This window comes from Oryctolagus cuniculus, chromosome 19, assembly GCF_051225735.1.
Source record: "Oryctolagus cuniculus isolate XC-2025 breed Fujian yellow rabbit chromosome 19, ASM5122573v1, whole genome shotgun sequence".
Lineage (NCBI taxonomy): Eukaryota > Metazoa > Chordata > Mammalia > Lagomorpha > Leporidae > Oryctolagus > Oryctolagus cuniculus.
The window spans coordinates 55485778-55509032 of record NC_142885.1 but is presented as its reverse complement, the minus strand read 5'-3'; the positions used below and the strand labels follow the sequence as shown (position 1 = coordinate 55509032).

Below are 23255 nucleotides of genomic sequence, written 5' to 3'. Positions count from 1 at the left end.
CCAGTGAGGACTCTTCTGGGTTCTAGACTGCCAACTTCTCCTTGCATCCTTTTCTGATAGAAAGGAGGCTGAAGGGACCTCTAATTCCCTTCGAGATGGGCACTGATCTCATTTATAAGGGCTCCATTTGTATGACCTAATCATCTCCCAAAGGCTCACCTTTTAATACTATCAAATTGGGCATTAGAATTTCTTCTTTATTTAATTACTTTGAAAGACAGAGGGACAAGGGGAGGGAGCGACAGGGGGAGAGAGAGGGAGAGAAAGGGAGAGAGAAGGAGAGAGAGGGAGAGAGACAGGGAGAAAGAGAGAGAGACAGGGAGAGAGAGGTCTCCATCTGCTGGTTCATTCCTCAAATGCTAGGGCTGAAAACCCAGGGCTGAAGCAAAGAGCTTCTAGCTGGGTGTCCTACAGCCTCCCAGGCTGCACATTAACAGGAAGGTGAGATTGGGAGCAGAGCCAGTTTGAATCTAGGCACTCTCCTACAGGAGGCTGGTATTCTGACAAGTATCTTAATCTTAATCACTGTGACAAATACTTCCCTTAGGATTTCAACATGAGAGTTTGGGGTGAGGGGGCGGGGCTGGGGCATTTAGTCCACTGCAGCAAGTAGTTGTGGGAAGGCACAGGAGAGTATTTATGTGGACTTATTTTTATCAACTTATCAAATGTACATTGAGAGCCAAGTCCTGATGCTAAGGAGAGATTCTAAGGATCTTGGCAGTCCTGGAATATTACTAGTGGAAGAGGCAGTCAACACATAAGGAGAAACAAAACCTGACTGGTCCTACAAAAATGCCAGAGGTGGGAGGAATTAGAGGATTCACAGATGGGAGAAATTGGAAGATTCACAGAGCACCCCTAGATGGCACTCTTAAACAAAAATCCCAGGCGATTTGGCTTCCCAAAGAAACATCTATTCCAGGAATGATGGCTGCAGTGTGTCATACTAAGGCAGAAACAAGAATAAAAACAAATGTTTTCCCTTGGGGGCAGGGGAAGTGAAAGAGACCCATTATAATTGTAGCCAAGAAAATGCATGAAGCCAAATAATACTGCCTGAAGCTTAAGAATTTAGGGAGACTTGTCCGTTTATGCTCTCCTTTCTTTTTTTTTTTTTCTTAAAATTTTTTTTTTGACAGGCAAAGTGGATAGTGAGAGAGAGAGACAGAGAGAAAGGTCTTCCTTTTTGCTGTTGGTTCACCCTCCAATGGCCGCCATGGCTGGTGCGCTGCGGCCGGCGCACCGCACTGATCCGAAGGCAGGAGCCAGGTGCTTCTCCTGGTCTCCCATGGGGTGCAGGGCCCATGCACTTGGGCCATCCTCCACTGCACTCCCTGGCCACAGCAGAGAGCTGGCCTGGAAGAGGGGCAACCGGGACAGAATCCGGCGCCCCAACCAGGACTAGAACCCGGTGTCCCGGTGCCGCTAGGTGGAGGATTAGCCTATTGAGCCGCGGCACCGGCTATGCTCTCCTTTCTCCACTTAGCTCCCTGTGTGTGTGTGGAGGTGTGGAGGAGTTAGAGTAGAAGCCCTCAGTTTATCCTCCCCCTTCTCCTCCTCCTCCTCCTCACCTTCATCCTCATCATCACCATTATCATTATCCCCAAGCTTACTTCTCTATCCACCAGCCTGATTATTTCCAGGATTATTGGGTTGCAGAATTAATAATAGCAACAAATGTTCTTAAACTCCTATTATGTACCATATAAGTTATAACTTCTTTACAGCCAATATTGCATCAGTCTTCATTATGGTCCAGTGACTGTTGCTCTTTGCATAGAGTTTTTCTCCAGGTTGCTATGGACACAGATTGCAGAGGAGAGGTAAGTCAACAAGGCCCATGCACATGGAAAGTGCCCAACAATTGTGCAGTTGGAGACCAACCCTTGGGCCTATCTCTGTCCCAGGTTTTGTTTGGTTTTAAAGATTTACTTATTTGAAAGGCAGAGTTAGAGAGAGTAAGAGAGCTTCCATCTGCTGGTTCACTCCCCAAATGACTACAATAGTGAAGCCAAAGCCAGAAGCCTAAAACTCCAATGTGGGTGGCAGAATTCCAAGTACTTGGGCCATCTTCCACTATTTCCTCAGGTGCATTATCAGGGAGCTGGATCAGAAGTGGAGCAGCTGGGACTTGAACCAGGGCTTATATGGATGCTGGTGTCACAGGGGTCAGCTTAACCCACTGCACCACCATGGAAGCCTCTCTGGCCCCATTTTACAGAAGAAGCCATGGCTCAGAGAGGTAGCTCAGCCCAGGTCACAGATTAAGAGTCAGTCCTGGGACCACAGTCCAAGGCTGTTGAACCTCCAGTCTATGGTCTTTCCCAGTATGCCCTTTGGTAGTGGTTCTCAACAGGGGCCAACTGTGTTCCCAAGGGTGCATTTGGCAATATTTGGGGACATTCTGTTACCACTTCTGGGAGGGGGTTTGTTACTGGTATGAAATGGGTAGAGGCCAGGGTTGTTATTAAATATCCCACAACACACAGGACAGTCCAGAAACAGAACTACCACCCCAAAATGTCAACAACCCTGCTGTTGAGAAAGTCTGCTCTAATAGGTTGTGGATTTGGGCCAGGAAACCTGAGTTCCTGCTCGTATTTGGATCCTTAGAACTGAGGGATTTGGGTTTATCTGTGCTGTAGCTCTGGCTCACAACTTTACCATAAGTACAAGGGAGATGCCAGCAGTGGGCGCTGTGGCCCAGCGGTTTAAGTTGCTGTTTGGGACACCTGCATCCCACCTGGGAGAGAGTCCTGGCTACTCCGCACTGCCAAGTCAGCATTCCTGCTACCGTGCCTGGAAGGCAGGCCACAATGGCCCATGCACTTAGGGCTGCGATGGACTTCCTGGCGCCTGCCTTAGCCCTGGCTGTTGCCCGCATTTAGGGAGTGAACCAGCAGTTGGAAGATGTGTCTATGTCGTTCTCTCCTTGTCACTCTGCCTGTCAAACAACTTAAAAAAACTAATCAAATCCATCTCTAAGGCTCTGTGACTCATAACCTTTGACCCTGAGGGTAACGACTAAAGACTTCCAGCCAAGGTGGTACCTCATCACCTGCACCTGTGTCTTCAGCGCCACAGATGCTTCTAGAAGAGCCGAGTCTGCGAATTTAGGAGGCGAAACCCTAAGTTCCTTCGAAAACCCATCCTCAGCATCACTCTGAGGTGATCCGGGCACTCTCACTCCAAGCCCTGGCCGCCGGAAGGGACACTCTCCGAGCCTCTGTTTCCTCAACCCTACACCTCTCGGGGATTGTCCGGGCGGACCCCAAGTCTGGCCCAGCGACCCGGCGCGCCTCACAGAACCCGCGAGGCCGCCGCCGCCGCCGCCGCCGCGGAGCCTTCGCCCACCTTCCGGCCGCGGGCAGGGGGCGGAGCCTCGGGGTGGCGCGCGCGCGCCCAGGGGCGGGGAAGGCGGCTCCGGTTCCTCCTCCTCCTCCTCCCTCCCTTCGCTCCCCACAACAGGCGCGGCGGCGGCAGCGCGGCCGCGGGACCAGGTGAGAGCGCCACGCTCGGGGCCGCGCGGCCCAGGGTGCTTCGGCCGCGGAGACCCCCTGGCTCGCGGGGAACTTGTGGAAGAGCGCGGGGGCGGCGGCTCGAGAGTGTGCACAGGTTCCGGGGTCACTGATAAGGGGGTGTCTCCTTGTCTGGGAGTTCACAGACGCGCCTGGGAGTGCACGCTAAGGTTTGGTAAAAGGGTGACCAACCCCACCTTGCCTCGGAGACCGTCTTCCTTTCGGGAGACCCGGTTGGGAAGACGTGCAGTCAAACCTCCTGCCTAGGAGTATTGAAAATGGGTGCCGTCCTCTCCACCGAGTCACTGCCGAGAGAGAGGAGCTGCGAGTGCAAGGGTGGATTTTACTCGGCACCCCTCACCCCAGCCCGCCTCGAGTCCCCATTTCTCAGCCTCTGTGACCTCTCGGGCGCGGCGCGTGGCTTGGTCACATCCCATTCCTCCTCGCTGGGATGCCCCCCGCTTCTAGTACTAGAAAGACTGGGCCCCAGTGGGAAAGGAGGTGGTTAGGGTGGGCTCCAGGCGCCCTCCCCCAGCCAGAGATGCGACCCGCTCTTCCCCCCTCCCTGCTGGACCGTTAGAGGATGGCCGTTTGCCCGCGGGGGCGCGAGAGCCGCGAGGTGCTTTGGGGGTTGGCGGGGCACCTGTGGCTGCGCCAGGTGGCACCGTCCGTGCGGCGAAGGCTGCCTGGTTCCCGCGGAGACCCCTGCGAGGAGCCAGGGACTAGGGGTAAGGAACTCGCTGGCCAGGTCCATGCACTTGATGGCTTGGCGGTGGCTTGCTCCCCCACGCTAGCTCCCATCGGACTTCCCAAACCGGTCTGGCGCTTGGGTTTCCCAGGCCAAAGGAGATGTGCCTGGGAATTGGGCTTGTTTCTACCCGCTGCGGAGATGAGATTAGGGGAACCGAGTGCTGGGAACATCTCAAATTCAAGGTCTGGGCCGGCTGCGGCTTCAGAGATGGAAGATGGGGTGGAGGGACTTTAATCCTCCCTGTCCACAGGCAGAACAGCGCTAGCTGGAGCCCTGAAAATGCGCTTTCATTTGCCCACAAGACCCTGTAGCTATTGGGAAACTTCTGCTTTGTAACTCACATAATTAGCATGCAGGATATTCAATATGGTAAATAAATGTGAGGTTCTCAGTTAATTTTGGCCACTGTGACTGAATGCGTTAGGCATTTGTGTTACAGGTCAGGGGGTCAATGGTAAGGGAGAAATGGAAAAGATACCTTGTTTGGGGGATCATAAAATAAGCCATTTTGGGGGGAGTATAAAAGCTCAGCAAGGATCAAAAAAGTATTTAGCCAACTGCCCTTATTAAAAATAAATAAAAATGATGTGAGGTTGGGAGCGTCCCAGAAATTCCAGGCTCCTTAGTCAGAGGATGTACTGCGGCAAGGTCTTCTCCCTAAGGCACAGCTCTCAAAACTGGGAAGAGACCCACAAGTAAACAGATTGGTTTAGGGCATTGGGAACCAACTTGTACAATATGGGTAGTAAATAAAGAAAAGAGATTGGCCACATCATTGTCTCACTAGAAAGGCATTTTTATTTTTTAAGGTCAGTGTGCCTTGAAATAGTGTCCTCAGCTTGCTTTCTGTTTTTTTTTTTTTTTTCAGTGTTTTGCCATGCTAAAAAAAAAAGACTCTCAGTGATGATACTGTTAATAGTTATATGTCCAATATCTTTTACTCTGCAATATATACATAAAAGACATATTTGTAACAAATTGGAGTATTTTTAAAAAATGTATCATGAACATCTAAATAAAAAATAAATATTATTTATTTTTTAATTTGAAAGTTAGAGTCATAGACAGTGAGAGAGAGACAGACAGAGAGAAAGGTCTTCCTTCTGTTGGTTTACTCCCCAAATGTGCCAATCCAAAGCCATGGTCTCCCATGCGGTTGCAGGGGCCCAAGCACCTGGGCCATCCTCCATTGCCTTCCCACGCCACAGCAGAGAGCTGGACTGGAAGAGGAGCAACTGGGACTAGAACCTGGTGCCCATATGGGATGCTGGCACCACAGGCGGAGGATTAACCTAGTGAGCCACGATGCTGGCCCCTGAACATCTTTTTAATGTCACTGATTAGTAACATCATTTTAGTGACTGAATTTACCATTATCTAGTCAGTTTCCTCCTGAAGGGCAGTTAGCTTCTTCCCAGTGTCCTGCCGGTCATTATATATTATAAACAGCGATGTGCTACACGTCCTTTGGCTACATTTTTATAAACTTGTTTGATTATTTAGGTTTCAGTTGCTGGGTTAAAGTGTGTGCAATGTGAAATTTGGATAAATATTGCCAAGTTATCCACTGTCTGCATGCCCTCCCTCAGTGTGTGAGGAGTTCTTGTGGAACCAGTTGGATGGAGACCTTTAATGATTTAAGAAACATTTTTGTTTTTCTCCAGTGACAGAGACGAAGTGGCATGAGGGATTGGACTGCGCACTCCATTGATTTACTGACAGGAGAATTAATCCTCAAGAAGATTGAAGTAACCTTCAGGATGGTGAAAGAAGAGTCCCCGAGTATCTCAAAGGACTTGCAAGAGTTACAGAGGAAGCTGTCTTTGCTGATAGAGTCTTTCAAGAATAACTCAAAGGTCAGTGTCCAGTCATTATATATAATGGAAAATCCCAAAGTAACATGAGTGTAAACAAGATAGAAAGTAATTTCTTTGCAAGCAGAAGAAATTTGAAGGTATGTCAGTATTGTTTCTAGCTCACCATCCTGCCTTCTGTAAGTTATAACCTTCAAATTCGTCATCCAAAATGGCTGCTGGAGTACCGGCCATTATATCTGTATTGCAGGAATAAGATTGAAGGAGTGGAGGATGAAATATTTTCTGGTACCTCCAATTTAAGGAGACTTCCTGAAGTAATAGTCAATACCTTGAATTCATCTCTCGTAGTCCAGAATTTTGTTGAATGACCACTTGTAAAGGGAATTGAAATTTCATTAGTTGGGTATAGAGAGGCCATTCTCAGTTTGTGCTAACGAAACCATTCTTTTCTTGTTTGGCTGCTTATTTTAGCTTACTTGTTCCCATAAAAACTAGGGACCAAGGCCTACTTTAAGACTTAAGCCCAGTGTTCCACTAGAAATCACAGAAATATGATATGCACCACATATGTGATTGCTAGTAGCCACACTCAACAAGTGAAAGGAAACAGGTAGAATTTTAATGATCTTTTATTTAACCTAGTATATCTAAAATATTATTTCAACTTAGAATCATTGTAAAAAGTTATTAATGAAAGAACCCTTGAGATGTTTTACATTTTTTATGCTCTTTGAAATCCTTTGTATGTTTTATACCTACAGCACATTTTGATTCAAATTAGCCATTTTTTCAGGTATCCAGTAGCTACTCAATAGCAATCGGACTTGTGATCCTATATTTTGCCTTCTTCCATGTTTATTTTTGTGCTTTGCATGTATTTCAGTATTTTGTCTGCAGGAAAAATAGCTTTCAGAGATAATACTATTCACATCTGTTGTATCTTTTCTAGACACTTTTCCCCTATGTGATATACCCATAAAAGTGCATATGTATGTGTAACAAAACAAGCTGTTTTGTGATCGGTTTTTTGTTCTGGACAGCACAGCTACATTAAGGTCTACTCTAGGAGATACTTCTTTGCAGTTCAGAGCAGTAAACTCTACAGAGACCTTTTCTGGACTCGCTCCAGAACCCATCTGGGACTCTGTGGATTTACCAAGCTATTTTTAAATTGTACAAGTAGCTTTCTAGTCAGCTGGCTGAGGCTCAAAATTTAGCTCAATAAGTAAAGTCCTCATGCCCTTTTCACAAGAGTTGATTCTCATTGCTTATGGTGGTTACATTCTGCGAAGTCACTGCAGTAAGTAAGTAAGTAAGTGCTGAATAAGCAAATCTCCAACCATTGCTCCTAGGGGAGCACCATATTTGGTTCCTGGTCATCAACTGATCGATATGTACCCTTATTTTATGTGCATTTTTGCTTAAAGGTTATTTAATGTGTATTTGTGATCATCAACATAGAGCTCAGGGCCGGCAGCCCTCGAACTTGTGCCTGGAACAAACATGTATTGTCTAACATGTGTTTTCTCCCTAAAGCACATCACTGCCTTGTGCTCAGGAACACTAGATACCACTTTAGTACTCTACTTGGGGGCCAGTGTAATAACCAAGCAGAAGCACAAAAATTTGAAAAATGTAGTACCAAATAGACCATGGGGAGGACACTTGTTAAATGAGTTGAAACAAGAAGCCAGATTGTCACCTTATTTGACCTCAACTAGGAATGTACACGTTAGGTGACTCAGTTTTTTGCTGCCTTATGCATGTCCTCTTATGATGTGAAAGGACCACAGGTATTGATTTTGAGTTAGAGAGAGCTGTTGGCATGTAGACACATTCACACATATGGAATCCATGAATAATTAGGATTGTGTGTTAACATTGACTGAGTTCCTACTGCATGCCAAACCCTGTACTGGGTGTCTGACCAGCTTGCCTTTGTTAATATTCACAGCAACTTTCTCAGGTAGGTATTTCAAAGCACTTGAACTCATGCCTTAGCATTTCTTCACCCCTTCATTCCAGATCCTCAGCCATGTTCATTGGAATAGGTTTTGGGCCAACCAACTCCCAGAATGATAGGAAAAATGATCAGTTGTCCAAGTCCTGATGTTCTTTAGATACTCCTGAGGTAGAATATTTAAAACATTTTGGTTGTATTTATCAATATTAATTTTTTTTAACAGGCAGAGTGGACAGTAAGAGAGAGAGAGAGACAGAGAGAAAGGTCTTCCTTTTGCCGTTGGTTCACCCTCCAGTGGCCGCTGCGGCCAGTGCGCTGTGGCCAGTGCACCGCGCTGATCTGAAGGCAGGAACCAGGTGCTTCTCCTGGTCTCCCATGTGGGTGCAGGGCCCAAGGACTTGGGCCATCCTCCACTGCACTCCCTGGCCACAGCAGAGAGCTGGCCTGGAAGAGGGGCAACCGGGACAGAATCTGGCGCCCTGACCAGGACTAGAACCCGCTGTGCCGGCGCCGCAAGGCGAAGGATTAGCCTAGTGAGCCGCGGCGCCGGCCTTTATCAATATTAATTTTATGAAGAACTCTGCAGTATTGAAGGCAAAAGGAGAGTAAACTACTTGTAAACTCATCACTAACAAATCCAGTGGTGGTGGAAGTGATGAGGATGAGGATTATGCGTGTAATTTTTACCCAATAGTGGTTATAATTATGGCAGGTACAGTTTTGTATTTTATGTTTGCTTGATACTATGTACTGTGATTTTTCAATGTTGAAGTGTGGATCTTCAGAACAGTTACTTTTACAGAAGGTAAGTATATCAGTGAAGTGCATCAGGTTGACATACCATAATTTACCTGTATCTGGGAAGTTTAGATGTTAGTAAGTCCTTTGAACTCCAAATGGCAATAGATTGGGCTTCCAGGTGGAGCGTAGGAAACAGCCCCATCATCTCTTCCTGGAAGCCTCTGAAGCCCAGTCAGGTTTTTTTGTTTATTTGTTTGTTTTTAAAGATTTATTTTATTTATTTGAAAGAGTTACAGAGAGAGGGAGAGATAGAGAGGTCTTCCATCTGCTGGTTCACTCCCCAAATGGCTGGAATGGCTGGAGGTGAGCCTATCTGAAGAAAGGAGCCAGGAACTTCTTCTGGGTCTCCCACGTGGGTTCAGGGGCCCATGGGCTTGGGTCATCTTCTGCTGCTTTCCCAAGCACATTAACAGGGAGCTGGATTGGAAGTGGAACAGCCAGGACTCAAACTGGCACCTTTATAGGATGCCAGCGGCACTGCAGTTTGGGGCTTTAACCCACTGTGCACAGCGCCGGCCCCCAAGTCAAGTCTTAATTGTCTCTCTTTTAGACTGAGAGAGACAGAAACCTGCTCAAAATATCTCAAGCAAACAAGTAAATGGCGTGGGGGGTGGGGGTGGGGGTTTCCAAGTCTTTTGGGAAATGTAAGGCTGAGTTTGAAACCAAGGCAGGTGCTCGCTTCGGCAGCACATATACTAAAGTTGAAACCAAGGGCAGAAAGTGTGAAGCTGGCCCAGCTTCAGGAGGAATTAGAACCGGGATCTGGTAAGTAGATGGAGTCAGAGATAACTCTCAACACCCTTCTCTTGGCTGTTTAGCTTCTCCTTGTAGCCTTCCCATGTGAAGAGATGGAGCATGGGCTGTGCAGGTAACCATCCTGATGTGGATTATCTGTGATGAAATAGTTGTGTCCCCTATAGACCTTTTTGCCACAAAGGATGCTTTTGAACAATGTCCCCAGGCACCTCTGTGCCAACCCTGAATGCTATGCCAGAGGCCACCCAGAGACTATAATCTGGGAGAAGCCATCATGTAGCGCCTTTGGTTTGTCATCATCAGTGGTTTCAAATGATCTCAATTCCTCATCATCCCTTGTGGTACCAAGGGACAAAGAATCATTGATTTGTCTTATGCATTCTGACACCAGAGTATGTGTCTGGCTGCTGTGTGGCCCCAGGTGGAAGCTTCATGTCCTCTGATCTGTCCACTTTGTCCCTGTTTTGGATCCTCCCAAGCCCAAGTGCCTATTTATAAATAAATCACCTTTGTCTGACCTTGGCCAAGTCACTTTGGCTCATTGAGCTTCCACCTCCTCTTTTCTAAAATAAGCAATGCCAGGTTCATAAGCTTGTAGTGAGGATTATCTGTGCTGCTGTTTGAGAAGGTTTAACACAGAGCCAGGCACATGATATCCCAACCTGGCAGCCCTGGGTTCTTCAGTGCGGCTCTGTGCCTGGAAATCCTAGGTTGGAAACTGTGGCTGCCTCCAGGGTGTGCACTGCAAACTGGAGCATGTTACTGAGTAATAAGCTCTCCCACTTCCCATCCTCCTATTGTGTCTCCCGTTGTTGCCACAAGAATGAAAAGTTAATTGCAGTGTTTTAGCCCCATGGATTTAGGTAATATTCAGTTGTTCCTCATTACCTGCCTCACAGAATAGTAAGGAAAAATAGATGAGGAAATACATGGAAAGCACTTGAAACGGTGCTGGGCACCTGCGTGTTTAATGAGTGCTCTCCGTTTTGGTGAGACTTGGCTGACCCATGCCCTTTCCTACTATGGCAGATCGGCTTAGCAGGGTGATGCTTCTTGCCTGGGAAAAGCTGGTTACCCAGTTTAACTCTGCATCTTTTTTTTTTTTTTTTTTTTTTTTTTTTTTTTTTTTGACAGGCAAAGTGGACAGTGAGAGAGAGAGAGAGAGAAAGGTCTTCCTTTTGCCATTGGTTCACCCTCCAATGGCTGCCGCGGCCGGTGCACTGCGGCCAGCGCATCGTGCTGATCCAAAACCAGGAGCCAGGTGCTTCTCCTGGTCTCCCATGTGGGTGCAGGGCCCAAGGACCTGGGCCATCCTCCACTGCACTCCCTGGCCACAGCAGAGAGCTGGCCTGGAAGAGGGGCAACCGGGACAGAATCCAGCGCCCCAACCGGGACTAGAACCCGGTGTGCTGGCGCCACAAGGCAGAGGATTAGCCTATTGAGCCACGGCGCCAGCCTTTTTGCATCTTACCATGGTCTCTGTGTACATCTGAGGGATTGTCTATTTTTGGGTTGTAGAGTCCAGACTCAGAAGAGGCTAAGAAGAAAGTGGATTCCTTCAAGGAGCAATCTTGTTTTACTCTTGGATCACCAAGACGAATTGTCCCTATGAAAAACAATTTTTCTTTTGATGTTCCACTTTCATACCACATCCCCCCATCTTTTTCATCTCTGCACCAGCCTAGGTTTGGACTATCTGTCTGTCTATCTATCTGTCCATACATCCATCTATCTCCTTCTATACATCTGTTTACATTTTTTTAATTCACTTACAACACATCTCACCTGGGATGCCAATTTCTGTTGAAAATACTTTCTATGTTCAGATTTTATAACATCTCAGTTGAAAAGAGTAGCTGTGTGTGCCCAACCTTTTTGAGATATGCTTAGAAACTGTCCAATGACTGAATCAAGGATCAGTTCTGAGTTAGAATCCCACCTCCACCAGTATGTTTTTAAATTTAATGAAAAATCCAGGCCATTGGGGCCGGTGCCGTGGCTCACTTGGTTAATCCTCCGCCTGCAGCGCCGGCATCCTATATGGGTGCCAGGTTCTAGTCCCGGCTGCTCCTCTTCCAATCCAGCTCTCTGCTGTGGCCTGGGAGGGCAGTAGAGGATGGCCCAAGTGCTTGGGCCCCTGCACCCTCATGGAAGACCAGGAAGAAGCACCTGGCTCCTGGCTTTGGATCGGCGCAGCGCCAGCTGTAGCGGCCATTTGGGGAGTGAACCAATGGAAGGAAGACCTTTCTGTCTCCCTCTCTCTCTCACTGTCTATAACTCTGCCTGTCAAATAAAAAAAAAAAAAAAAAATCCAGGCCATCAGTTGCACAAGCCACGTTTCAAGGTTGGATGGCCCACATGCGGTTGCAGTGCTGGGTAGTGCAGGTGTAAACCCTTGAGTCTGACACCCTCACTGTCCCATCCTGCCACACAGGCCTTCCTGTGCTAACCTAACACTTGCTGTGTACATTGCTGCCTTCCTTACCTGGAATACCCCTGGGCTCCTCCCCACTGTGCTCTCTGGGGCCCTTTTGATGGGAAGAGTCAGAGAGAACAGTTCAGTCTGCCAGTGACACAGGTGGTATGCATGGGCCAGAATGGCCAGCACTCGGGACAACCTGGGGCAGCTTGAGAAGCCAGCCACCATGCAGGTGGTCCTGCATGGCCACCCCCGCAGCCCCTCTGCCTCTCGCTATCAGCTTCTCTCACTTAGTAAGAGCTCCCTGGGCACTGAAATTGGAGTGTCCAGTCTGGGCAGCACCAGCTCAGAGGTGATTTCTGGCACAGTCACCTCTGGCTATGGAAACAAAATAGCAAAGTGTTTGGTGGCTTTTTGTCACAATAGGGTAGTGGGTAGCATTGTGCCCTATTGTGGCCGGGCAGGAAGTGAGATTTGCCGTGCTTCAAGAGATCCCTCTAGGAGGCGGAGTTGAAGTCCCAAGTCAGATGGCAATGGCTTCTTGGAACGGCCTTTTCTGTTAAACAGGGTGAGCCTTGTGCTATGGTTGCTATCAGAATAAAGAACAGAATTTTCCTGTTTTCAGCTTGTCCTGAAATTTTCACCACTTGAATCACTTATGTAAACACTTGCTTCTACGAGGCACACATGTATTGGCCGGTGGCACTGTGATTGTTGAACTTGAATTATATTTTTATTGTGGCTGCTGGCCTGTAAGGCCCTAAGGAATGAGACATGGGAAGGATTAGTTTTGTAGGAGAAAGGTTCTGGAGTGCTGGAAACTTTAAAAGGGAACTAGGTCCAGAATTTAAGTGCTGAGGAGAGAGAAGGTGTGGGGCCTAAGAAGGGTACCCATGATGCGTGCAGCAGCTTAACCTGCTGTGCCTCAATGCTGGCCCCTTCTTTCTTTCTTTCTTTTTTTTTTTTTTTTTCTTCACTCTTATTTTTTAACAGATTCAGTGTGCTTTGTAGATACAATCCTAAGAATATAATATTCCCTTCCTCCTTCCCTCCCCATCACTTCCTCTAACCCCCCATAAACTAATGCATGTACAAATCACCTGGAGATTTTGTTTCAAAAGCAGAATCTGATTCAGCAGGCCTGGGGCAGAGCCCGAGATACTGCATTTCTAACAAGTCCCCAGGTGATGCTGAGTCCCTAGGACTTAACCTCTTTGTGCCTTAGTGACTACAATGTGAAAACCTCAGCTGTATAGTAGGCGACAGATTACATGTGTGTTCCACGTGTGCTGAGGGTGTTTCCCAAGAGAGCAGTGTTGAGCAGGAGTGCCCTGACTTATCTTTCCTCCTTTCACAAGGCTTGAGGTTGGGTGGGGCTCTCAGACTTACCACCTGTGCACACTGCCTTAAATTGCTGCCTGGGTGACTCATGTCTTGGGAGACATCTGGTAGTGACTTATTATTCATGAGCCTTCCAACTTTATGTTTTGTCATTATATTGCCACATCCTGGGTGGATGCTTCCAACCTGGGATTCAGGCATGACACTCAATCCTGGCTCCCTGTCCTTTGCCCACAGGTGGTGGCCTTCATGAAGTCTCCAGTGGCTCAGTACCTGGACAGGCATCCTTTCCTGGCCCTAACCCTGCTGGTGTTCCTTGTCATGTCGGCCCTTCCGGTTGGGTTCTTCCTGTTCTTTGTGGTGTTGACCTTCTTGGCTGCTCTTGTGGGAGTCATATTACTGGAAGGTATGCGGCTTAGTTATTCACCCGTTTGAAAAATGACTCAGTTGGGAGGACAGTGTGTATTGGGCATCTGCCATTCTGTCAAAGCTTCTTGTTCTTGTTAAAAGTCGCATAGAAGGCAGTCTACCAGAGTAGACTGGAATCTGTGTTAGAATCCTACCTCCAGCAGTGTGTTTTTGTTATCTTCTGTGAGTCTCAAATTTGACAGGTAACAAAAAATGAGCAAAGCACCCACATATAGTACACTTTAGGGATGGTGGGGATTGAAGGCCGCTAGAGGGCCAGGTAGTTGTTGCCATGCAGAGATGCGCACTGAGGTGGTGAGAAGACCTCCTTTTGAAACCGTGCCAGAAACTCGGATTTTTGTGGGAGATCTCACCTAAGAAACCTGAACTAACTCTCATTGTTTTAGACACACTGTTCTGGGTTTGCCAGTTTTCAACCTGTTTTAGATGAATGCTTCTCCTAACCATGTTCTCTTTTAGGACTGGTCATCTCCGTGGGTGGCCTCTCACTGCTTTGTGTCCTCTGTGGCTTGAGCTTTGTGTCACTCACCATGTCGGGGGCAATCGTAGTGTCCTACGTGGTGGTCTCCAGCCTCATCAGGTTCTGGTTTTCTCCCAGGTAAATATGTGTTCATGGAATAATTGATCATAATTTTAAAATTATTTATTTTACTTGTTTGAAAGGTAGTGAGACAAATAGACAAGAAATCTTCCACCCACTGCTTCATTGTTTAAATGCCCACCATAGCCAGAGCTGGGCAAGGCTGAAGTTGGGAGCCAGGAACTCAATCCTGGTTTCCCACATGACTGTCAGGGACCCAAATACTTGAGCTGTTACTTGCTGCCTCTCAGGGTGTACATTAACAGGAAGCTGGAGTCAGGAGCAGAACCAGAACTTGAACCCAGGCACTCTGATACGGGATGCAGGCATCTCAAGCAACGTTTTAACCACAGTGCCAAATGCCCACCCCATGAGGGGATTTTTACAAATAATACCCTAACCCCTATTGTCTCAAAGCAAAATTGTGAGAGTTGAATATTTCTGGTAGTTCTCCATAATGTCAGACATTAAATGGGAATTTACAATGGACTTTCAAGCAGCCTCTTGCTGTTATCATCTGTCACACACACAACTCATTTCTTTGTCACAGCAACTCTATGAAGTGGTGGTTATTGATTCCTCTAGAAAAATTTCTATTTAACTTCCAAAAGTCAAATTAAGGTGTTTTTAGTATAGCTATTATAGAAAACAATATGGAGATTCCTCAAAAAAATTAAAAATAGAACTAACAAACAACCCAGCAATCCCATTACTGGGTATATATGCAAAGGAAATTAAATCATATTATCAAAGAGGCATCTGCACGCCTGTGTTTAGTGCAGCTGCATTCACAATAGCCGAGAGATGGAATCAATGTGTCTTTCAGTAGATGGATGGATGAAGAAAATGTGTATAAACACAATGGGACATTGTATGTTGTATATGTACAATGGCATGCTATTCAGTTCTATTATTTCTGACAACATGGATAAGCCTTGAAAATATTATGTAACATGAAACAAGCCAGGCACAGAAAGACAAATACTGCATGATCTCACTCATTAAATGGTGTCTGAAGCAATCTTGTAGACGTAGAGAACAGAATAATGGTCCCCAGAGGCTGGGACTGGTGTGGGGTGGAGAGAAGTTGGTTAATGTACAAAAGTAATTTAGAGGGGAGGAATACATTCGGGTTTTCACTGAACACTTGGATGACTGTAGTGACCCCTCAAAAAATGCATGGAGAATGTGTATTATGAAAAAAAAATAGATTTAGATTTCAAAATATTTTTGCATGAAAATCAACTTACCTTTTAAATTGCATTTTCCACAACTTTGTTGAAAATAATGTGCTAATTTTCAAAAGTGATTGTTTTTAATGATTTATTTTTTCCCCTTTGTGTTGATTTTAGAGTCTTATATCTCAATGAAGTACACTGTACTTCATTGAAGCTCTTGCTAATTTGGTGATAATGGCTAATACCTGTGCCAGGGACTCTGCTAAGCTCTTTCCAGGTTTTACCTCACATAATGATACCCACTAGCCCATTCTGTAATAAGGAAAATAAAGCCAACCCAAAAAGTTGAGAGTAACAGAGAAGGGATCTAAATCTAGGTAAGTTAATAATAATAAGCAAATGATTGAGCATAGCTATGTCCCAATAAACATTGTTTACAAAAACAAGCAGCCAACTAGGTTTGGCCCAAGGGCCATTGTTTGCCAATTCTTCCTCTGCAAGAATCAACATCCTGAGTTTCATTTTTCTACAGAAGAGCCCTTGAAATTCTTATCAAAATGTTATCCTTTGTTATTCATGTGTTGAGAAATAGAGTGGCTATTTTTTCTGAGACAGTACACCAAAACTCTACAAATAGTAGTTTCTTAAAGGTTAGTTGAAATGTGAAATTTTGGTACTCTGTCATATTAACATCCACTGGTTTATCTAGTACTTTAAGTGGATCTTTACCATGCATGATTTTGTAATTTCATGCTTTGATCATTTGGATGATATTGGTTCATTGAGTCACGCAGATCTTCCAAATTTATTATGGAACTTCAGAATGTTCATGGAAAAAATGGAATCACAAAGTAAAAGTATAAACTTTATTTCTCAACATAGGCTAGGCTCCATCAAGTTCAAGACACTTTGTAGTCCATCCCCCAGAGGGTTCTGGAAATTTAATCCTGTCAACGTAGCCTTTTTACATTATTAACTGAAGAAAAATGGGTGCCCTTTAAAGATTCTTTTAAGGTTAGGAAACAAAAACAAGTCAGAAGGACCCAAATCTGGATGCTTTATGATTTCCCATAGAAAGAATGTTGTCATGATGAAGTATTTTCTGATGATTCATGGATATTTTTCTGCTAAAGCTTCAGCTAATTTCTTTTTCTTTTTTTTTAAGATTTATTTATTTGAAAGACAGAGTTACAGAGAGAGGTAGAGACACACAGAGAGGTCTCCCATCTGCTGATTCACTCCCCAGTTGGCCACAATGGCTGGAGCTGTGCCGATCCAAAGCCAGGAGCCAGGAGCTTCTTCCGGGTCTCCCACGTAGGTGCAGGGAGGGGCTCAGGGACTTGGGCCATCTTCTACTGCTTTCCCAGGCCACAGCAGAGAGCTGGATTGGAAGTGGAGCAGCTGGGACTAGAACTGGTGCCCATACGGGATGCCGGTGTTTCAGGCCAGGGCGTTAACCTGCTGTCCCACAGTGCTGTTCCCTGGCTAATTTCTTTTTTTTTTTTTTAACTTTTATTTAATGAATATAAATTTCCAAAGTACGATTTATGGATTACAATGGCTTCCCCCACATACCGTCCCTCCCACCCACTACCCTCCCCTTTCCCACTCCCTCTCCCCTTCCATTCACATCAAGATTCATTTTCGATTATCTTAATATACAGAAGATCAGCTTAGTATACATTAAGTAAGGATTTCAACAGTTTGCTCCCACACAGAAACATAAAGTGAAAAATAATAGATGATTTTTTTTAAATGATGATGAAATCAGATCAGACCTATTGTCATGTTTAATCCCAGTGAGAGTCAAGTTGGGAGCTGATAATTTCTTTTTTTTTTTTTTTTTACAGAGGATCAGTTTAGTATACATTAAGTAAAGATTTCAACAGTTTGCACCCCCATAGAAACACAAAGTGAAATATATTGTTTGAGTACTCGTTATAGCATTAAATCTCAATACACAGCACATTAAGGACAGAGATCCTACATGAGGAGTAAGTGCACAGTGACTCCTGTTGTTGACTTTACCAATTGACACTCCTGTCTATGGCATCAGTAATCTCCCTATGCTCCAGTCATGAGTTTCCAAGGCTATGGAAGCCCTCTGAGTTCTCCGATTCTTATCTTGTTTCGACAAGGTCATAGTCAAAGTGGAGGTTCTCTCCTCCCTTCAGAGAAAGGTACCTCCTTCTTTGAAGACCTGTTCTTTCCACTGGGATCTCACTCACAGAGATCTTTTGCCAGAGTGTCTTGGCTTTCCATGCCTGAAGTACTCTCATGGGTCTTTCAGCCAGATCCGAATGCCTTTAGGGCTGATTCTGAGGCCAGAGTGCTATTTAGGACATCTGCCATTCTATGAGTCTGCTGAGTATCTCACTTCCCATGTTGGATCACTCTCCCCTTTATTTATTCCATCGGTTAGTGTTAGCAGGTACTAGACTTGTTTATGTGCTCCCTTTGACTCTTAGTCCTTTCATTATGATCAATTGTGAACTGAAATTGATCACTTGGAATAGTGAGATGGCATTGGTACATGCCACCTTGATGGGATTGAATTGGAATCCCCTGGTATGTTTTTAACTCTACCATTTGGGGCAAGTCAGCTTGAGCATGTCCCAAATTATACATCTCTTCCCTCTCTTATTCCCACTCTTATGTTTAACAGGGATCACATTTCAGTTAATTTTTAACACTTAAGAATAACTGTGTATTAATTACAGAATTAAACCAGTCATATTAAGTAGAACAGACAAAAAAACTACTAAGAGGGATAATGTATTAAGTTGTTCATTAACAGTTAGGGCTATGCTGATCAAGTCACCGTTTCCCATAGTGTCCATTTCACTTCGGAGGTTTCCTTTTTGGTGTTCAGTCAGTTGTCACCAATCAGGGAGAACATATGGTATTTGTCCCTTTGGGACTGGCTTATTTCACTCAGCATGATGTGTTCCCTGGCTAATTTCTTAAAACATTCTTGTACCTAGCAAATGTTATTTTTCTTTGACATTCCAGAAAGTCAACAAGCAAAATGCCGTGGCCTTTACTCTTAACCCTTCTGCTTTTGCTTTGACTGCTTTTGCTTTGACTCAGCCATTGTTCTAATTATGCTTTGTCTTCTAGATTGTACTGGTAAAGCCAGGTTTCACTTCCTGTTAGAATACTTTAGGATCTTGATCCCATTTGTGCCAAAGTTCCATCGAAAACTCTGCTCTTGTTTGCAGTATCTGGTGCAATGGTTTAGGCAAAAAGTTTTTTCCACTTTAATGTTTTGGACAGAATTATGTCAACTGACCCATTGCGATGTCTGTGGTACTGGCTGTTTCTGCTGTTAATTGTCAGTCTTACTCAGGGCACTAACAAGATGAATTTTTTTATTGCAAGTTGATATGAGTGGTTTAGTGCTGCTGGCTTCATCTTCAACATTGTCTGGTCCCATCTTAAACAAGTTACCCTTTTGTGAACCGATTTCTTTGGGGCCATTTATCCCTGACAACTTTGTGAAAAGCATCAATGATTTCACTTTCTTCCACCCAAGCTCCAACATTAATTTAGTGTTTGTTCTTGTTTCAATTTTAGTAGAATTCATGTTGCTCTGGTAGGACTCTTCAAAATGATGTCTTATCTGTCTTAGGGCCTGTCAGTAGATCCTGTTAGACAAGTTATAACAAGTTAGTACATTTTGGTGCAAAAGTTTTTGAAATCCATGCATAGATTTTTCATAATACACATCGTCTGTGAAGGTTCTGATGTGAAAAGTGTCACTTTTGAGAGAATGAGAAAATGGCATATATTATGAACATAGTTTTCATCTGAGAGCCCTTTCATTATTGAATTCTTTAAAACTCAAGAAAAATAACTTCCGCATTAAATCCCTCAAAGAATGAGAGGATAAGGGGGCTGGTGCTGTGGCATAGTGGGTAAAGCTGCCACCTGCAATGCTGTCATTCCCTAGGGGCACTGGTTTGAGTCCCGGCTGCTCCACTTCTGATCCAGCTCTCTGCTATGGCCTGAGAAAGCAGTAATAGATGGCCTAAGTCCTTGGGCCCCTGCACCATGCGGGATATTCAAATAAATAAACAAATCTTTTAAAAAAAAAATGAGAGGATAAAAGGAGAACAATACAATCCATGATGTAATGGAATTTGGACCCTAAAACATCAAACAACTAAGGTGGTTTTAAAAGAGAAAGCAAAAGAAAGGAAAACAGTAAGGTGTACTTATAAAAATCAGCTAAACAATCTTAAAAATTTGTTTGAAAGGTAGAGAGACAAAGATATCTTCCATCTGTTGGATCACTCTCCAAATGCCTGTAAGAGGTGGGGCTGGGCTGGACTGAAGCCTGAATCCTGAAACTCTTAGATCTCCTGTGTAGGTGGCGTGGAACCAAGAACTTGAACCATCACCTGCTGCCTCCTAGGGTGCACATTAACAGGAAGGTGGATTGGAAGCGGAGTAGCCAGGATTTGCACCAGGCACTCTAATATGGGATGCTGGCCTCCCATGTAGCATCCTTTTTTTTTTTTTTAAGATTTATTTATTTATTTGAAAGTCAGTTACACAGAGAGAAGGGGAGAGAGAGAGAGAGAGAGTGAGAGAGAGAGAGAGAAAGGTCTTCCATCCACTGGTTCACTCTCTAGATGGCTGCAACGGCTGGAGCTGCACTGTTCCAAAGCCAGGAGCCAGGAGCTTTTTCCGGGTCTCCCACGCAGGTGCAGGGACCCAAGGACTTGGGCCATCTTCTACTGTTTTCCCAGGCCATAAGCAGAGAGCTGGATCAGAAGTGGAGCAGCCGGGACACGAACCAGCATCCCATTTGGGATGCTGGCACTGTAGGTGCCAGCTTCACCCACTACACCACATTGCTGGCCCCCCATGTGGCATCTTTATCACGATGCTAGATGCCTGCCCCTAAACAATCTTTTGAGAAAATACATGGAGCTGCCTCCTCTGTGGATTAACTAGCCTCTGAGGAGGAAAGACTATGCTGCTTTGTTTTGGACACAGTGAGACCTGCAAGGCCCTGTCTTCTAGGGGAAAGTAGGGAGCCGAGGCACCTGTGTCTGTTTGTAGACTCACCAGAATCACGTATTTCACACCACACTCAGTCTCCCAAACCAGTCAGAACATACCTAGCCTCCTCACATCTGAAGAAGAGCAATGGGGCCAGCTTTGTGGTGTAGCAGGTAAAGGTGGTTGGTATCCTGGCAACTCTCCTTCCCATCCAACTCTGCTAATGGCGTAGGAAAATCAGCGGAAGATAGCTCAAGTACCTGGGGCTCTGCTACCTTATGTAGGAGACTCGAAGGAGGCTTCTGGCTCCCGGCTTTGGCCTGGCCCAGCCTTGGCCATTGTGGCCATCTGGGGAGTGAACCAGTAGATGGAAGATTTCTCTGTCTCTTTCTCTCTGTAACTCTGACTTTCAAATAAATAAATAAATCTTAAAAAAAAAGAAAGACTTTATTCTTTTTTTTTTTGTTATCAGGTAGGACTGCTTTATGTGGCAAGTAAATAAAAAATCCTAAATATTTAGGAACTTAAATAGGGATTCACGGGGTCAGCACTGTGGCGTAGCAGGTAAAGCAGTCGCCTGCAATGCTGGCATCACGTATGGGCACTGGTTCATGTCTCGGCTACTCCATTTCCCATTCAGCTCCCTGCTAATGGTCTAGGAAAAGCAGCGGAAGATGGCCCAAGTACTTGAGCCCCTGCTACACACACGGGAGACCTGGAAGAAGCTCCTGCCTCCTGGCTTCAGCCTGCTCCAGCCCTGGCTGTTGCAGCCATACGGGGAGTGAACCAATGAATGGAAGATGTTTTTCTCTGTCTCTCTCTCTCTCTCTGTCTGTCTGTCTCTCTCTCCCTCTCCCTGTCTCTTTCTCTCTAACTCTGACTTTCAAATAAATAAATCTTTAAAAAAATAGGGATTCATTTTTATTACATAACAAAAAGCTGTAGGTAGCCCAGGGCCGCTGCATATATATATTATGAACCTTCACCCTTTCTGTATGCCCACAGTTAGCACCCAGTGCACCAGCTACATGCGAGGCAGGATGGGGGTCGGGGGGTCGGGGGGTTGGTGGTAAATGAGTGCTCCTAATTGAATCTGATCCTTAGTATCAAGTGAATGAAATCTTCCTGAAGACCTCTTCTCATCCTCCCAAAGCAGACTTCATTGGCTAGGACTTTGTCAGATGGGAACTCCAAGCTGGGAGTGTTCAGCTTTCTCATCTTCTCTAGCATAGACTCATAAAGAGAAAAGCAGTGGAAATGTGTACTGGCTAACCAGACTTCACTGGGGTGTCAGTCAGTGGTGGCAGAACTCTTTGAAATTCAAAGATAATACATAGATGCAATTAAGCTACTCTTAACCGCACTACCTTTCCCCTCACTGCCTCCCGCAACCTACAGTCACAGGGACCAAGAAAGACCTATTTTTCTTCTTTACCTTCTGCCTCCTTTCCACTGAAGCTGTCGAAGACTAATTAGAATCAAAAGTTAGGGGTCTGAATCCTAGCCTCTGCCATTTTTCCTTGGTGTTGCCTTGAACAGACTGCTTAATTTCTCTGACCTCCGTTTTCTTCCCAGTTGGTAAAGTAGAGCTGCTCCTTGCTCTGCCTTTCTCACTGGGTTGTGGTGAGGACGCAGACGATTGGGGAACACAAAATATCAGAACAGGGGAAAGGAGCCATAACCCTACTCCCAATCCAGTCGTTGTAACATCATGTGCCCTCAGTTTCCTCATGCACAAAACTGGCCTAGCCCCAGAACTGGTGTGGTTGGGAGAGGCAGCTGAAAACAAAGCAGCCAAGAATGTTGTGTGTTCAGCTATGTATACCCTCTACCTGGCTCTAGAGCTAACCACCTCTTCTTGTTACTGAACAGACCCCCATCACAGCAAAACCCGAGTGGCGACTGTCAGCTGGCTATGAAGTCTGCAGACTTTGAGGGACTCTACCAGGAATGACCGACCGAACAGAACCAGAGCCCTTTTCCAAGCACCTCAGGGAAGCTGTTGGATCTCGCCCACTCTGTGGGGTCATGACTCAAGAGAAGCTGTCTGAGTAGTCAAGACACTCCTTAGATGTGTCTTCTGGCTTTTCCACTTTAGTGTTTGTTGGATCCTGCAGCGGCCAAGTTGGCCAGGGTGATGTGTCACCTCCCACTCAAGTATGTGGTCTTGACCTTGGCAGGGATCTGGGTTAAGACCTAGAGCCTCAGGGCTTATGTCTACAGACCCAAGAGGAGGCAGCAATGGGTTTCTTTTCATTTTATTTTTGTGTTTAGAAATGCGGGAAGCTGTTTATGTTTGTCACTCATTTAAAACAAGAGGTAAAACGTATTTTAAAACAGAGCAGGCTCTTCTGCCTTATTCACTATTCACTTTCAATCAGAAAGCATTGTACCATTTGGGAATAACAGCCTCCCAAATTTGGAAAATAGAATCCAAACTTAACTATATAGCCAAGAGTCTTTTTAAAATAAAAGTCTTAAAGGCCTGCTTTCCACTGTTACTGTTGAATACTCAATCCTGTTAATTTTTTACATATTTGTACTTGATACTTTTGTATTGTTTTAAAGAACTTATCCTGTTAAGACATTTCTTCCAAAAAGATTGATAAAGGACTACAAAATAAAAATAAAACATCCTGTGGATTTTCTGCTTCCAGTGGTTTTATTTGCTGTGGCAGTTTATTAACTG

The 23255-nt window shown here is 45.3% G+C and overlaps 1 protein-coding gene across 4 annotated transcripts; it reads left to right on the top strand.

Annotated features, from left to right (window-relative positions):
• Positions 1-3464: 3464 nt before the first annotated feature.
• LDAF1 (lipid droplet assembly factor 1) lies at positions 3465-23209 on the top strand. 4 transcript variants are annotated; one of them, XM_051847892.3, is made up of 5 exons: positions 3465-3503; positions 5937-6128; positions 13607-13775; positions 14258-14396; positions 22439-23209. In XM_051847892.3, exons 2-5 carry the CDS (start codon positions 5955-5957, stop codon positions 22518-22520), a joined length of 564 nt encoding a protein of 187 aa, XP_051703852.1. In that variant the 5' UTR covers positions 3465-3503; positions 5937-5954; the 3' UTR covers positions 22521-23209. The 4 variants fall into 4 exon arrangements, with proteins under 4 accessions (XP_051703852.1, XP_002711860.2, XP_089177698.1 ...); XM_002711814.6 differs by having other exon boundaries at positions 3465-4249; XM_089321572.1 differs by lacking the exon at positions 22439-23209 and adding an exon at positions 16722-17028.
• Positions 23210-23255: the final 46 nt, after the last annotated feature.